This window comes from Erpetoichthys calabaricus, chromosome 13 (genome assembly GCF_900747795.2).
Source record: "Erpetoichthys calabaricus chromosome 13, fErpCal1.3, whole genome shotgun sequence".
In the NCBI taxonomy this organism is placed as follows: Eukaryota; Metazoa; Chordata; class Cladistia; order Polypteriformes; family Polypteridae; genus Erpetoichthys; species Erpetoichthys calabaricus.
In genome coordinates, this window is record NC_041406.2 from 102161623 (window position 1) to 102180162 (window position 18540).

General features: G+C 39.0%; 1 protein-coding gene across 1 annotated transcript in view; it reads left to right on the plus strand.

Moving 5' to 3' along the window:
• The window catches only part of LOC114642217 (IQ motif and ankyrin repeat domain-containing protein 1), a 74689-nt gene that overhangs the window by 51117 nt on the left and 5032 nt on the right, over positions 1 to 18540 (plus strand). The window contains exons 9-13 of the mRNA XM_051935951.1: positions 5281 to 5335; positions 8594 to 8686; positions 13092 to 13194; positions 14775 to 14871; positions 14983 to 15117. Coding sequence (XP_051791911.1) covers positions 5281 to 5335; positions 8594 to 8686; positions 13092 to 13194; positions 14775 to 14871; positions 14983 to 15117 — 483 coding nt within the window. The remainder of the gene's footprint in view (positions 1 to 5280; positions 5336 to 8593; positions 8687 to 13091; positions 13195 to 14774; positions 14872 to 14982; positions 15118 to 18540) is intronic.

Sequence of the window (18540 nt, forward strand, 5' to 3'; positions counted from 1 at the left end):
ATTGTAAGTAGGCAATATAAGAGAAGTCTGCACGGCAGAGAGGGATCAGAGAATGAAAGAAAGAAAAGGTGAAGGAAGAAATGGAGGTTAAAAGAGAAAGGAGAGAAAAGTACCAGGAGAGAGAGCCCGGGTGAAGTGAATGAAGTCATGTGGTCGGGAGTGAGCCTCAGGACTGCAGGAGCCAGAGGCTGAGGAAGGGGCGCGCCTATTGAGTGGTCGCCAGGGAGTAGGAGCGGCCCAACATGCGAGGCCTCCCACAGACACAGAGGAGCAGGTAGAGGGAGATGAATACGGCTTGGCGTAGAGCACCAGAGTTACTGAGGGCCCGGGCAATGGGGACCCAAGCCTGGATATACAGTAATAGTTGACTGCACCTGTCGGTTGGCTTTCTTCTCAGTTGCCTGACCCCGTATGGGATAAGCTGAGGAGAAGGCAGCATTGGGGCTCGTGGCTGTTTTAAAGGAACTGTTTCTCTGATTTGTTTAACCTTGTTTTTATGGAATATATTTTTATTAATTATTAATTTATTAAGCAGGCGTGCCAACAATGGGAAGAGGAGGTACAGCATGGTTCTGTAAAAGTAGTTTTCATGCTCCATAAATTGCAGTTAGTAACATGAACATTGGTTAGGGGGACTGACCTGGATGATCAGGAAAAATAGGACAAAGTGGTAAAAATTAAAAAGTATTTTATTTAAAGTCCACAGTCCAAAGCAAATGCACAAATGGGCATGCACAAAAATTGGGCAAGGGTATCAAAAGGCACTAAAAAATTTAGAGTCGAAAAACCTCCAGTAGGTCAGAACAGAAAATACCAGATCAATAAATCTACATGGGAAGATGAAGACCTTTTTAGTCACCGTGACAACAACTTCACATCTTCCACATTACTATGTCAAATTCAAATTAAAGAGAATCAAAGTTAACAAATCAAAATGTCTTGTTGTGTAGGATTTTAAAAAAGTAAATTTAACTTGACCACCCAGGGACTGTCAGTTTAAATGTTGAGTGAATTTTAAGTTGGTTAATTACAGTAATTATCAATTTTGCCTTCAGCAATACTGGTAATTTCTCAGATAATTCGGCAAAGTCTCCTACTTTATTTACCTTAACTGTCCCTGTTGTAGGAGGGGGTCTCCAGCCTTTAGATTTATATCCAGGTAACTGAGACACACTTTTTTTAAGAAACAGAATACAACTTATCAATAAACACAAGAATTATAGAAGTATGAGAAATGCTTATATATATATATATATATATATATATTCACGGCATTCGTAGTCTGTGTCACAATCTGATTGTATGGGTGGTTACCTACCAGGTAACGCTTGTGGTTGGCCAGCAATCTGCTAACATCCGCCACGGTGCCCTAAGTTCCCAAGAGGGAGTGCAGTGGAGTTTGTACGCCTGATGAGCCCAGAATGAGGGCGAAACACGTGTCGCGTACTCTTTGCATTTATTTGACAGTAAACTATTTCAACCAATATATATATATATATATATATATATATATATATATATATATATGTATGTGTGTGTGTGTGTGTGTGTATCTCTCTCTATTTTAATAAAAAAAATCCTGGGTTGAGACGTGACTTTTTCAGAGAGATACTTTCATGTCCTGTGAGACGAGACTTTGTGCCAAGAGATTTAACCACACCCGGGGACGGAAATAAAAGACAAAAGAGTAGATGACAAAGTAGAACGTCGTAAAGAATTCAAAAACGTTGCCATGATACACATGCAGAGCAGGTTAGAAATAATGAAAGTACTAAAATTCGAAAGTCTCAAAAAAATGATAGTAAAGATCGCATTAGCGCAAACAAATGGAAATTATTATTCGGTGAAATAATGGAACAGCAAAAAAGAAATTGAATATATTGTTTGGATTTAAACTTTAAGTCGGAGACTTGTAGATCATGTAATTCGTGTCACCATCAGGGAAAACTAGTGTTTGTTCCCAATGAAGAGGCGTATCCGCGAGAATTAAAAGATTTGTTGTTTGGTGAAAGTGAAATCCACAAACACAAGCGGCAGAGACGGGAAGTGGCCAGTGGGGGGGTTGGTGAGCGAAGTGAGCAGGAGGCAAAGACCCCTAGTGTATATATATATATATATATATATATATATATATATATATATATATATGCAGCTGGAGATCCACAAAGGGAGAAAAAATTAATCACGTTTCATAAAGTAGTTTTTATTCCTGAGCTTTCAACCCCTGCCAGGGGTCTTCATCAGAGGATAATGCTTAGACTTACAAGAATCAAAGGCACTATATAGCAAAAAATTACGTGGAGGGGGTGGGGGGGGAGGTGGCGAATTCATTGTGATCGGGGGGGGGGGGGGGGTGTACAGTTTATTTATTATGAACATGTTCTTGTTAAGTTTGCATATGCTGGATTTATGTCCAAGTGTCTGTTGATGGCGTTCTCATTTGATAGCCAAGATTCGGCCAGCTCTCTGGCACTTTTAGTACTGGCCTTAAATTTTACTTGTACATTGTCCCAGTTAAATGTATGTCCTGTTGATTTAGTATACGTATAGATCAATGAAAGTGAGTCCTTTCTGTTCCTGTACATGTGTTGCGATTCTTTTGAAGTTTGCCCTATGTATACCGCTGAGCAAGAACTGCATGGAATGCTATAAACTGCGTTTCATGTTTCTGCTGTCGATTTCTTGTTTTTAGCATTAAAGAGGACCGTGCGCAGATTGTTCGTGAGTTTGTCTGCTATTCTGACGCCTGACTTGGCCAGGATGCGTGCTGTACCTTCAGACACCTTGTGGTGATAAGGGAGTGAGTGCCAGGTGGGGTGGGGGTTCTGATTCAAGTCAATTGTTTGCTGAGTTTTTTGGCGTCTTCTGTGTAAGCTCCGATTAATGAATGTTTTTGAGTATCCGTTTGAAGTGAAAAGATGGAAGAGATAGCGTCTCTCATTCATTTTTGTTTCCTTCGTGTTACAATAGGTGTGGACTCTTCTGAATAGAGTTTTAACACAGCTCCGTTTATGAGATACCGGGTGGTTGCTGGTGAAGTGTAATATCTTCCACAACCATTGTAATACGAAGGAAACAAAAATGAATATATATATATATAATTTTTTACATTTTCTTTTTTGACATATCAGAATGAACACAGACAGACTAGACAGACAAACATAACATATAGGCTGGCTGTTTGCTGGTTTTTACAGTTTTACTTCTTGGCACAGATAAATAGTTTTACAATGCCAAGTTTGTAGTACTAGGGTGTTGTACCATGTTAGCCATTATGAATGTAGAGAAAAGCCAAGCAAAATGACACCTTTTATTGGCTAACTAAAAAGATTACATTATGCAAGCTTTCGAGGCAACTCAGGCCCCTTCTTCAGGCATTCTTCTTGATTACATTACAATTGTAATTAAGAATTGTAAACATTACATGATTACAATTCTTCTTGATTACATCTTGCCTGAAGAAGGGGCCTGAGTTGCCTCGAAAGCTTGCATATTGTAATCTTTTTTGTTAGCCAATAAAAGGTGTCATTTTGCTTGGCTTTTCTCTAATGCCAAGTTTGTAAAGATGATGTGTGATGTTGTGTAAAGTTGTTGCTTTGTTGTTGGTCCGGGTTCAAACAGAGGATTCTTCATGCGTCCCTTGTCTGTGATGTGCTGCTGCTTTCTCTGCTGACCCTTTGCTGCAGCTTCATGGAGAAGAACATCAGTCTTTCTGGCACAAGACCTTAGATGCTGAAGTTCCTTCTTGAATAATGGCTGCTCCTAAGTAGACAGGGCTCAGCGCTTAGCTTGACAGACTGAACCTCAGCTCTCAGGCTCACAAAGAGAAGAGTTTGTTAGCTTCAGCTTTCCAAGGAAGAGCTGCTTATAGCTTCTAGGTTTAGAGAGCAGGTTTCAGAGGTTTTCAGTCATTTTGGAGAAGTCCCCTGTCCTGAGGGATTCCCAGGACTTCTCTTTACTTGCTATTCTATGCTTCTCTTTTCTTCTTCCTTTGAGAGATGGGATGCATGTGGTTTTAAAGTAAGGTTGAATCTTCTCCAGACTGGATTAAAATCACTCCCAGATACATGGGCAGAGATGGGTGGAGTGGTGGCTCTGAGGCTAGGGATCTGTGCTAGCAATCAGAAGGTTACCAGTTCGAAGTGACTCAACTCTGTTGGGCCCTTGAGCAAGGCCCTTAACCTGCAATTGGGTATGATGTTCATCTGCATCCAGCCCTGCAAGCATGGCATCCAACTTACTGGTAAAACTTGGGGGTTGGTGGCAGGATTGACACTCCAGCCGCCTAAAAAACTTGACACTGATCCAGTGTGGTGCTGAGGTGTCACCTACTGCACTTAGGTCTCAGTCCAGATGGTTTGTTTTGTAGTGCAGTGCGCTATCAGTGCATGTTCACAGATACAAGATCAGCGTCTTCTGATAGGAGAGTTCTTCTGTCCACCCTAGTTGTCATTCCTTAAATGATAGGTCTTTGTCCATCCTTGAGTCTATTTTGGGAAAGGAGAGAGGCCTCTGAAGAGATGTCAGGGCACCTCTGATTTATACCTTTGTTATCAAATGAAATCCAGGCAGATCCTGGTACAAGCTGCAGTGCAGTCACTTAGTTTGGAATGCAAGGTGGGCTTTGGAACAGCTGGATTCCTGCATCCCCGTTAAATCTGCTTTCTTAACAGGTCTGGTGTACCACTTTGATCTACAGTTGCATATTGAATGTTCAGCCATGTGCACACTAGTGAGTTGTATTATATCCATGGAAATGTTTAAGTCAGACAGTCATTTGGGCAGAATGTGTGTTATGTTGCATACCCTGCAGTAAGTGATGCATCATCACTTTAATCCCCAAGTGCATCTGAACCTTTAGATTTGCAAAAATTATGTCGGCCTATGTCATCTACTTCAAGTCACATTTTTTTTTCCTGTGGGTGTAAATGTATAAATACAACAAGCTGTTTGTTAGAGAAGACTTGGACAATCAGTGAAGTACAATTAGTGAAGTACTAGTCAAACAGTGGTTCACTTCTAAGACTCCCTTTCAAGACACCTCTCTATTGCCAAGTTGTTTTTAACATTTAGAAGTTTATATTTATGTGAATATTGACAAATTTGCAGTAAAGAGACATGTGGAAGATTGTGGGTTCGCTTCCCGGTTCCTCCCTGTGTGGATAGCGCTTTGAGTACTGAGAAAAGCGCTATATAAATGTAATGAATTATTTTTTTTTAACATTTACTTTTAAAAAAAAGAACGTATTGCCTAATCATTCCTTATTTTTTTCCAACCAGGATAAAAACTGACATTGAACGACTGTCTAAAGAATATGACCGCTACCAGAAGGAGGTATGAAAACTACACACACCGAAATCCCAAAAAATTTCAGGTGGTCTAGTGGCTACAGCAATAGACTATAAAAACTCCCCCACCTTGCACCCTCCACAATGCTGGAAAAAATACTGCTCAATTTCGAGGAAATAAACACTATTTCCGCAATATATAAAATCTTATTAGAGTCCCTACCTTTCAAAGATCCAAGAGGACATTGGGAAGAAGATCTCTTAATCAATATATCAGAAAAGGAGTGAAAGGTAGCAAAGCAGAGAATTCACTCGAGTTCTATATGTGCAAAGCATAGAATTATTCAACTAAAAATTATATATTGAGCCCATCTGTCTCGCTTAAAACTGTCCAAAATGTTTCCAGGGCAGGATCCAACCTGCGAGCGCTGCAACCAAGCTCCTGCCTCACTGGGTCACATGTTTTGGGCCTGCACCAAACTAACATCATTTTGGACAAAAATTTTTAAGTGCCTCTCAGACAGCCTTGGTATCACAATCCCTCCTAAGCCATTAACAGCTGTGTTTGGTGTTCTTCCAGATGGACTTGAATTGGAGAAGGACAAGCAAACAGTGATTGCATTCACTACACTCTTGGCACGCAGACTTATTTTGTTAAATTGGAAGAATCCTAATTCTCCTCTTATAAGTCAGTGGGAAACCGATGTTTTATATTATTTGAAATTGGAAAAAATCAAATTCTCAGTTAGAGGATCTGTACAAAATTTCTTCAAAACATGGCAGGATTTAATCAATATTATTTTAGAATAAGAGAAATAACTATTACCGCATTTAACTCCCTTCTCCATCTCTTATTTACATAGATATTTACTTCTCCCTTTCTTTTGTCTAATGTTGCCTTATTAAAAAGCCCTAAGCAATTTTCCTTTAGCTAAGCTCTCCTTCTCAGGGGTGGGGTTTGATTAGTCTTCAAATTTGTTGGGTTATAAATTGATCTGTTTGTATGGAATGATTACAATGAAAATTAATAAAATAAAAATATATATATAAAAAAAGAGATAAAAATTTTAAAGTATCTCCATGTAACATGCCTACTAACAAACTAATAAATGTAGAAATCCAAAAAAAAAAAAAAACTCCCCACTTAATCCTTACATGACCCTCAGCAATTCACTAACTCGGTGTCATGCACATGTGTATGGGAGATAGCTTAACACCTCTGGTGATGGTAATTACCCATCGAACCAGGGGCTGGCGCTGTAGTCTAATGCCTTCTCTCTTCCTCCCTCTTTGTAACAGAAAACTGACAACCACTCCACCACTGATGTCACTTCTGTTATCTGCCCTCCTAGACACACCCCTTCCTGACGAGTAACTATATAACCCAGGAACCAGCCATCTTATTCTCAGTTCTTTCCTGAGCTCGCATCTGGAAAGACGTTGCCGCAAATTATTGCACGTTGCATTGTTGTGCATTCTTTCAAATTATACAGGGTCAGCAAGGTGCTGCCCCAACTCTTTCACTTTCTTGTGTCTCTTTTGTACACAAGTTCGAATTTTAAGTATGTAAAAGCAATTATACTGCATCTTTAAACTGCTTCGGGATATTTCCCAAAACAGGAAGGTGCTATATGAAGTAAAGTTTATTTGCTGCTGAACTAGCTTACACTGCTTACTTGCCATTCTTGATATGCTTCTTCTTTTATGATTAGTGTTGTTTTAGCAATCTTCCACACTTTTAGAATAGTTTTGTTTGGGTCGACTGAACTTCTTTCCCTATGCATTTAAGGAAACATGGCATGCCTGTGATCACAGTGCTCAAGTTTCAACCCTGATCAGTCCATTTTTCTTGTTCTTTTCTAGGAGTTCACATGGCTGCCCCGCTCTCTATTCGCACCAAACCACTTTATACGAGCTGAAGGTGTACCAGGGGCTGAAATCCATTAAAGGCTTTCTGAACAATATGGAGACAGCGTTTTACTACGATGGAGTTTTTGTGAATGGAATGAGAAGTTCAGAAATGGTCAGACAAGTGTTAAGCACAAAGAAGGAGCAGAACGCCTGTCCACTACTGATGATAACATTGAGCAAGTCTGTACCATAATTCTGACAAACAGATGAAGATTTTGGCCCCCGGTACACCATCGTCATATAAAAAGTAAATCACTGTTCTTATTTGGTGCAAATGAAGAGCATAGTAGCTATGTTTACGCCTAGAAAACAACAAGAGAAACTTAATGTTGATAGTCAAAATGCAACCACTGTCACCACAGACACACCATGTTTCTACATGTGTGTAAGGAAAGCTGTACAGCCAAAGCAAACAAAATTATCAGAAAAGTGCAGATCATTTTTGACTTACAGTTGTATATTCTTATTACTTAATTAGTTACATAAGTGTGCTACCTAAGCTATAATGCATTTTAACAGAACATAAAATTTTAACCATATACAGTAATTGTTTACTTCACTACAAGCTCTCAATCCTGATGCGCTCTAGAAGTCTAACGTTTGACAAGTTCCGCCCATGCAGAAACAGTTCAACCACCTGATTTCCTATTCAACATATGCTGCCATGTTCTCCGATTGTCAGATGTCTATTCTTGCTGATATCTCATACTGTAGATCTTTCATTTGTTGCTCTAGCTGATGTATGACGTCTTCTGGCCTGATTGACAAAGTCTTTATTCCCACTTTTAAAATGCAATGCCCATCATCTGACACTGGTGGCACTCATTCAGGTGCCTCCATAGTCACATTGGAGATGTGCATCAGTGTCAGCCTTAGTGAGTTCCTCTTCCTGTTGAGTTCCTCTTCCTGTAAAATTCTATCATTGAACATTTTTGAAATGACATTTACTTTTCAGTCATTTTCTTGTACCAAACTATGTACATATTACAGAGGCAGGTGACATATTTTTTCATTCAGATTGGAGACAGTAGATAGCGCTACTAGTTGCAATACCACTCACTGCAAAATGGGTTAAGCCTAGTATGGTTATTAATTTTGATGTGACTCTTGTATAATATTGTTTTAAATACTGTTATAGATATAAGTGGAGACGCTTTTGACACTAACAACATACACTGTTTAAAATAAATAAAAAATCATGGATGTTATATTAGTATCACAACTACAACAATAATGGATGTGCTCATGGCCTACATGAGATGGTAACATTTTGTACTGTGATGTTTAACTCGTAATGGACCTTACTGAGGAGGATAAATGTGAGGGATACAGTATGCCAGGATTGCATTATCACAATAATAACATATTTAATTTATTTCTGTATTGTCTTTAGTTCCAGAAGGCATATTGTGAACTGAATAAGAGGATCTATGAACATGACAAATGTGAGCTCGAGAACAAAGGGAAAACGAAAATAACTCTGCAGGTGAGAAGGGACAGCTGGGATTGAGCACACAGTACACTTTTTAATATTTCAGCTCCTGTTGTTAAATGTGATACACTGTGTGGACATGATTTCAGAAACGCATTGTGAAATAATGCTTGAGGTGTCGTGGCGTGAAAGGAGCAGTGGACTGTTGTGTGTTACCATGATTCATACTGGGGTCAGCTTGTATATAGCATTAAAGAAAATTCTTCACAAAAGCCAAAGTTTTTGAAACATTTAAGGTATTTTTATCCAAAACAAATGAGGGAGTGTGGTACATAAATAATTTGAAAATCAATATTGGCGTAAGGAATGGCACAAAGTTTAATTGCCTAGATATTGCAGAATCTCATTAGATAGGGCTAGTAAAAAAAAGACACAAAGGTCCATAATACCCCTGTTGGTTTACTTATTATTTATTGGATCAGGACCAGTTAGATTTATTCAGTCAGAAGAGAGGTAGGTGCTTCAGAATATAGGAATTTAACAAATGAGCAGAGACCCTTCAGTCCATCATCCTCTTTTGTTTAGCTAATAGTTAATCTGTCCCAATATCTCATTCAGATGCCTCTTAAAGGTTTTCAAGGTTTCTATTTCAACTCCATGTCTCGGTAGTTTTTTCCAGATTCCCACAACTCTTTGCATAAAGAAGAACCTCCTGGATTTAGTCGTAAGCCCACTTAATTTACACTGGTGTCCTCGTGTGTGATTCACCATCTAGTTGAAGAAGTTGTCTGGATCTCCTTTATCTATGCCTTTGAATTTTTCAGACCTGGATTTGGCCCCCATACAGTCACCTCTGTTTAAGACTGAACAGGTTTAATTCTCTAACCCTGAGTAAGACATGTCCTTAAGTCCTGGGATTCACTATCCTGGGATAGTCGGAGCACAACATCACTTGATTTAAGATTAGCAGTGTTTATGAGATAGCCTAACATTTTATTTGTCTTTACAATCACTTCGGCACATTGCTTAGATGATGTGAATGTTACATCAACATAAATTCCTAAATCCTTTTCAGAGGTTCCTTCCTGTATGACAGTGTCTTCCATTTTGTATTTATAATTGACTTTCCTTTTGTCAATACTTTGTAGCACTTTGCAGTTTTTATGTTAAACTGAATTTTCCAAGTGTCTGCCCAGTACTGAAGATTGTCCAAGCTTTCATTAACAGTTTTTGCTGCCTCTTCAGTATCTCTCCAATTTAGTGTCTACAACTTTCTCAGATTTACTGACGACACCAGAATCTACTATTTGTATTTTAATATACATTCGGAAAAGTTGCTGTTAAAGGATAGACCCCTGGGGGACTCCACAGACGACTTCTACACTTGGAGCATTCTCCTCTCGTCTGTACACTTTGTCTCCTTTTGGTTTGCCAACTTGAAACCTAGTTATGTAGGTTACCTCATAATAACTTTGAGTTTCAGAACTAATCTTCAGGGTGGGACTGTATTAAAGGAATTTTGAAAGTCTTAGGCCTCACATTGGAAAGTAACAGACAAAGCCATTATGGTTACCCTTTGAATTTTAAGTGTCCTTGTGTAGTAGCACCTGTTTCTCAGGGTGTGGGGACTTCAGTGATTTGACCCCTCAAGCTTTCCCATCAGTCTGGAGACAGGAAGCCAAAGATTCAGAAAATGGTAAAAACAGAACAGTGCAACTCTGCTTCATGCATTGCACTTATGTACAGTAACAGTCGAAAGTTTGGAAACATCTAGAAATTGTTGTGTGTTTAGTAGAAATTGATTAGGAACAATATTATATTATTAAGTTTACTTCATCAGCACAGTATTAATTTATAAGCTACAAATGGATGGACACTGTAGACCTAGGAATTACAGAATTAGTTTACAAGTTGAGAAAGGAAGATGTAAGGACATACTAAGTAAGGACGTAAAAGGTCAAACACTTTGATCAGAGTCTTTCATTATCAGGACAAGATAGCCAATCAAAATGTGCAATGTCACATATATGTCACATGTCCCAAAACCCCATGTGTACATTTTAACATAAATGTGGCTTGTCCAACGCACTAAATAAGAAGAAAATGACAGAAGGCCAACATAGGAAGCAATGTCAAGAGATCAAGGGACATGAGATAATCTGAATTGCATATCAGAAAACAAAAGCTACGACTAACACCATTTGTTAAATCAAAAGCCACTCAGGACAACATCCACCCCTTAAGATTTCTGATGTTCAGTAATTTTTTATATCTAAACTTTGCTGTCTATTTTATTTCTATGTTCTTTTTTTGTATTTTGATATGTTAATAAATACCATGTTGCTTTAATATTTTCTATACTTTGTCTTTTATCTAGAATGATTGAAATAATAAGAGGGCACCAAATGTGAGGAAAATTGCTACTTTTTTGTCCACAGGGTTGGTCAAAGCTATTGAGGTTACTCCTCAATAATTACAACAAATGCGGTAAAAGCAAGATATAGTTTGGTTATCATGTAGCATATAAGCAAAAGAGTTGCACTTTTATGTGTGTCATAATGACAACCACATGTTTGTTAGTGCTGGTGATAGTGAGTCCTTATGTACAGAATCCTGTGTGGAGTAGTGCAGAGTGACTGGCAACTGGCACCATCTGAGACTTTGTCTGGATAGAATCTGTGTGTACAGTGTGTGTGTGTGTGTGTGTTAATCTTCAAGGGCAGGAGTAGATGAACCCAACAAATGTTCCTGGTAAGGCACACAAACTTCACGATAATAGAGCTGGAGCATTGTGACACCATAGAGTCAAATCAGGACCAGAAACAAATGGTGCTGTGACCCAGATTTGCTCTTTGTGTGTGTATGAGTCAGGTTCTGGACGGAACCGGCTTGGTGTCATAAAAATAGAAGAGCACCATTGTAGATTAGAAGATACAAACAGAGAAAGACACCGTCCTCAGGTTCATGGGAAGGTGAAGGGCACATTGACACCAGAGGCAAAATCTTGAGCAGAAACAAGTTATGAAATTATTTTTTTTCAATTGCTAAGGTGCGTTCTGCAGTACTGAAGTCACCGTCTCAAAACTCTGTACACAGTCTGCAACACCAACACACAGCATCTCCCCACCAAAATGCACTACAGCCACAAAAACAGTTCGTTCATGTTTCAGAATAGACTTATACCACCAAAACATTAGCACTTTATGTCTTTCTGGAAGGAACACCATATCACACACAAAAGAAAAGCTTACAAAACACTAACAACAGACAGTGTTACATAAAATATAAAACAGTTCATTATTAAAGGATCGTCTTTGGAGTAAATCCGGATTTCATTTTCCATACTGTAGGGTAAATACAGAATATTCATTTTATTTATCATCTGTCATTTTGTTTTTGCTGTTTAGTAACAGGTGATGTTTGTGGCATTTGGACCTCCGTCTACGCCTCTACTACTCTTCGCTCTCTCCTAAACAGTTTTTGGTTTCTTTATTTCCTGCTCCCTGTTTACAGAATGCTGTGCTCTCGGACCAGCTTTTATTGCCACCTGGTTAGTACAGTTTATGGTTCTGAAATGGCCTATTATGTTCTGTACGTTTGCCCTTCCTGCTAGTGATCATAATCAGAGGTACATTTTAAAAGAGGCGTATGGTTAAACGTGCTACTTACAAAGAAATGTACATTTCTTCAGGATGTTGTGTTTTTATGTATGGTGATAATCTCTCTCCACATCCGCCTCAGCTGGAAACATGTCAAGATAGCCTTAGCTTTTGATGGAGTGGTAGGAAGGAAGTCAAAACACAAGCTGTTAGTATTCTCTCAATAGCGGAGCCATGATGAAAAAGGAACAGTCTCAACTGGCATGTATTAATAATAAATAGTTACTAGCCTGTTCACAGAATGAATGTGTAACTTGTCACTTTCATCACATTTTGTAACATTTAGGTTTGCTTGTCAAAGCTTGTTTTGTTCTTCATATCATATGATATTTCCATACTGAGGGTCTGCTTTCTGTTTGTCTGGTTTGTTGCATTGGGTTTTATGGATTGATTCTCCAAGATGCCTGCTATTCAGCGGAATTACAAGGTTATGGACATCCAAGTGGATCTGCCTGTGATGCTATGGTGACCATTTTCCTGCTCTATAAAAGCATGAAAAGATTATCCGTTTCTTTAGAAAAGCCACACTGCAGTTTTTCAATTTTATATTGAATATCTTTTTAAATGCCCGGTGTGAATTCTTTCCACAATGCAGTGAACTTGTACCCCCATTATTTTGTGTCCCTACCATTTGTCCTTGCTAAGCTCATGTGTTGTTGTATATATTTGTACTCCATAACTTTTCCATCCATCCATCAATATTCTGCATGAGTTTTTTCTCGCCCACCTTCTCAGAGCCACGACTAAGACTGACGGATTGTGAACGCAGAACGCTTTATTAGCTGTGTGTTTCTCTACAGGCTATTCAAGATGCAGAAGCACAGATGGAGAAATGCAGGGTGACGCTGCAGCGAGCAGAAGAGCAACTTTCCCTTGCAAGGCTGGATTTGAGAGAAGAAACAGGTGAGTAGTGGAGATCTTGTAGAAGTTTGTACCCAAAATGGATGCAGCCTTATATATTTACTTATTGATACACCTGCATGGCTCTATGCATTTGTGAACTGGAGTGTGTTTGCCCTGTGATGGAAGGGCATGCTGTCTTAGAATTGCTTATGCCTTTGTACCTGATGCTTTGAGTCAGTAGATGGATGGATGGGTGGATGGAGGTTGTATTATTCTATTTTTCACTTCACTTATGCTGCTCTTTGCAACTTCAATACACAAGAAATAAGTGAGCTACAGTAAACACATTTCTTGGAAGAACGTCAGTAAACCCTAACAGATTGGTTAGTCCAGGATCAATGGATGGGGAATATTAGCCAACGCCAAAACTAAAATAAAGAAGAGATGGAAAGAAGTGGAATAGCACAGCCATCTCCACACCATCACACACTCTCCTGTCCTAAATCGTGAAGAGCTCTACAGAGGTTAACTTGCATGAGTTATTATAAATAACTAGTAGTGCAAATAAAGTTTATCACAATAAAAGAGTACACAATTAATAATGAATGAAAATACTACTGTGTATATTACTAATCCGACTAGTGCAATAGTATCCATCCATCCATTTTCCAACCCGCTGAATCCGAACACAGGGTCATGGGGGTCTGCTGGAGCCAATCCCAGCCAACAAGGCAGGAACCAATCCCGGGCAGGGCGCCAACCCACTGCAGGACTCACACAAACACACCAAGCACACACTAGGGCCAATTTAGAATCGCCAATCCACCTAACCTGCATGTCTTTGGACTGTGGGAGGAAACTGGAGCGCCCGGAGGAAACCCACGCAGACACAGGGAGAACATGCAAACTCCACGCAGGGAGGACCCGGGAAGCGAACCCAGGTCCCCCAGGTCTCCCACCTGTGAGGCAGCAGCGCTACCCACTGTGCCACCGTGCCACCCCAGTGCAATAGTATATTAGATGTAAATAAAACAGGCTTAGACAAACAGAATCTTCCACATAATGCCATCATTCAGTACCAGTCATATGATCACCCATCCGCCTGCTGCCTGAAGCCACTCAGTCCAATGACAGAGTTGTGCCAATCAAATAAGTGGCTTATTTATGTAGACAGGGTCAGTTTAAAGCCAACAATTAACTTACAAAGTGTGTCATCATTAAGGTGTAGCTGGAAATCAGCGTTTCTGGGAAGAATGTAAATACCACACGGGCAGCGACTGGCCAGGGTTCAAATTTACTACACAAAGTTTGCAAAAAGTGGAGGGGTCTGACTACTTCTGAATCCACTAGATTTGTGTCCAGTGATACCCTCTTTGGCTCCTGATGTTGTCAGAATGGATGGATGGATGGATTTATTTTTTAATTGTTTAGCTGATTGCAATTTTACAATAGGAGCTATTTTTTGGAAATGTTAATGATCTTATATTCATTTTTTGTATTGTTAACTGAGAAAACATTTAAGATGTATGAGATGATTGATATTACAAACTAGAGTTTTTACTTTCAAAGTGTTATTTTTTGCAGCTACATTTTTTATTCATAAGTAACACTTCTGGCTGACTTTCACTTTTGATTATCAGGCTCTTCATCTAATATCACTGGTATTACATGCGCCTTACAGGAATTAGATGACGTGCTTTTCAAGGATGTGGGAAACAAACTTGAACAAGATGGCAGGTGAGACAAGCAGTAAGTGCAGATGAGTCCAGCATAACCACAGAGTGGACGCTCAGCTTTCTACACAGTGTTGATGTGTACACTTAATAACACAATACATCTTACTTACAGGTGGCCTCTAATAATCGATCCTTTTGGTCAAGCAGCTACCTTCCTAAGATATCGAGATACCAACTATTTAGATGCTCTCAACCCTAAAGAAATGCAGCCTGATGTCCTCAGATTGGCTCTGCTTGGTGCCATCAGGTGAGACAACTTAAGAATTCACGCTACATGGTGAGATTGAACCTGAAAATGTATTCCATCTGTGTGTACATCCATTTTTCTAAACATGTTGAGGCCAATTCAGGGACACAAGGAGCCGGGCCTATCCCATCAACATTAGGTACAAGGCACGACCCACCCTAGGACAGGGTGCCAGGCTTATATGAAACACAAAACACTCCGCCAGACTGGGTCACTTTTAGTCACCAGTTAACCTAACTTGCACACTTTGGGGTCAGAGAGTCTGATGATGCACTGATGCCATTGAATGAATCATTTGTAAGCTATGTTAGATACATGCAGTCATGAGAAAAACGTAAGTACAGCACATGAAAATGGTTGGCCCTTTCAACACATTTGAACAGGCAAAGAGTTGGTGTTCATGCAAACAGGGCCTATAGATAAAGTGATAAGCGTGAATTAAAACAAAAGTTCAACAATTGTACTGGGGAAAAAGTAAGTCCACCCTTGGCCTCAGGAGCTGGTACTACTCATTGTAGGCATTTTACACAGCTGCCCAGCAGTCTCTCACATCAACTCCATTAGATATTTGACCACTTTTGCATGCAAAATTCCTTCCGTTGCAAGATATTTGTGTGTTTTCTTGCATGTGCTGCCTGTTTCAAATCCGCCCAAAACATTTCAATGGGATTCAAATCAGGGCTTTGACTAGGGCAGTCCATAACCCTCTGTTTCTTCTTGTTGAGCCATTTCTTGGTGGATTTGCAGTTGCATGTTGAAATGTTTATTTACGGTTCAATTTCTGGTCAGATGACTTCACATTCTCCGTAAGCACACTGTGATGTGATGCAGAATTAATCATGGACTCAATTACTGCAAGCTGCCCAGGCCCTGAGGCACAAAGGCAACCCCAAACCAGAACATTCCCAACAACATTCTTCACAGCTGGTATGAGGTTCTTCCCCTAAAATGCTGCCTTTGGTTTGGGCCAAACATGTCTACTGCTCCAGAAGGTCTGATCTTTGCATACATGTTCAGTGGCAAACTGTAGTTTTGCTATAAAGTTTTTTTGGGCAGCAAAGACTGGCACACCTCATATGCAGGTCAAATTTGCTCCATCTCCTTCTGATTTTATATACATGCACTTTGACACCAACTTTTACAACAGTTACCTGCAGACCTCACAGGGAATTTTGGGATTATTGGAGAGTTCTTTTTGTATTAAATGGTCAGATCTTGTGCTGAATTTGCTGGACCAGCCAGTCCTGAATAAATTAGCAGTCATTTGAAATCCACACCACTAGTAGATGATTTTCCTTAAAGTCAAATGATTGATTTCAAATGATTTGGTAATCTTTTTAAATCGCTTACCATAACTTTCTTTCTGAGGGCCTTAGAGGACTCCTTTAAGACCATGGCATGATAACACCACACACGTCAACAGGAAAGGGAAAACCACACCCTTGATATCTGCGGTTTAAATAAGACAGTCGGGTCCATCTGCAGAATCCATAAGGAGGTTCTAATCATCGGCACCTAAGCCGGCACTCCTTATTCTAAGTTGATGGATTTGAAGTTGTGATAAATGTAGGGGTGTTCCTACTTTTTTCCAATGTGACAAATCTGCATTTTTGTTCATTTAGATTATGAAAATGAATACACCATGTCAATTGCATGTGTCTTTTGTTCAAATATATCTTTGAGTTTATTTTGGGTTTATTATTATATTTAAATCCAGTCAATCGATTTTTTTGAATTTGTTTTGATTGCTTTTTAAAGGAGATTACCCTCCTGGAAGTTGAATAAACCCACCCTAAAGCCTGTTTTTTTATTTAAATAACAGACATTAGGGAGGGAGAAATCAGGGAAAACTCAAAATACAAAAGAGGAGTCAAACAAGAAACTTGCTACCTCTTTAAAGCTTCCAGAACAGGCAGGAACTCTTGTTGGTCTGTTATAGAGCTCAGTCTCAAGGCTCTCAAATACATACTGTATACTGTAGATAGATAGACAGACAGGCATACAGACAGACAGCACTATATGACAGATAGGTATAGACAGAAAGCACTATGACAGATAGACAGATAGATAACTATATCACAGATAGATTTATAGTGAAAGACACTATATAATAATTAGATAGCACACTGTATGGTAGGTAAGATGGTGAAAGGCAGTATGTGATAGATAGATAGATAGATAGATAGATAGATAGATAGATAGATAGATAGATAGATAGATAGATAGATAGATAGATAGATAGATAGATAGATAGATAGATAGATAGATATTGATACCACACTATATGACAGATAGATAGGCACTATATAACAAACAGACACATAGAGATAGTAAAAGGCACTATATAATAATTAGATACCACACTATATGATAACTAGATGACAGAGACACAGACAAATAGACATAGATAGCACACTATATGACAGACAGATAGAAATGTCTAAAGGGGCAAACTGAGCTTTTTACCACTGTTTACTTGTTATAATATTTCTTGAGCTTCTATTAAAAGCTACATTTCTTTTTTGTGACAAATAAAATACTTATTAACTAACATAGTTCAGAAAATATAAATAAACAGCAGGAAAGTCACAGTGAAACGTTATAAAGATGTATTATCATAGGTGTAAGGGAGCTCCGGTAGCCTTTCTTGAATGATTAATTGACTACAGGTTTTCAGTGTTAGTGTCTCATTGAGAGGATGTGCAGCATTGTTCATAAAGGACATCAGTTTTGTGCAGAATCACCTGAGAATTTCTGAAAGTGACATGTCCTGGTGTTATGTTCACAGTGTGAGTTGTTTTCAGGGTCAAAAACCCCCTAACCCTAATCCTGTGGTGCCTGCAGTTTGTTTTATAATGCTGGTTACTGCTGTCCTTATGGTCTATGTCAGGGGTGGGCAAAGTCATTCCTGGAGGGCCGCAGTGGCTGCGGGTTTTTGTTCCAACCCAGTTGCTTAATTAGAAAACAATCCTTGTCAATAATTACATTTCATGGCTTGTTAGTGCTTTAACTCTGCTATGTCAAGCCATTCTCATATCCTAGATTTTTTTTTCAATTCTAAGGATATTATCCAAATACTTTGAAGTTTAAAATGGATGGGTAATTCTCAATCCTTCACTTTTTTCTCTTCTCTTTCCTTCCAAGTATTTAATTAAACCAAATAGTGCACGATAAATACACACAGGTGTAAAGGGTAACAAGCAAAATGGATAACTGCTGGTTTCTTTTGTCATTTGCATCTAATTGCTAATAAGGAGCAATTAAAAACCGAGAATGCAAATGTTTAAGACTTAAATAAGCAATAAGGGTTCATAATCTTAACGAGGGAGATAACTAAAATGAAGCAGAAGTGTTTCTAGAGCAATAAGTGCTTCTTATTAAACAATTGGGTTGGAGCAAAAACCTGCAGCCACTCTGGCCTTC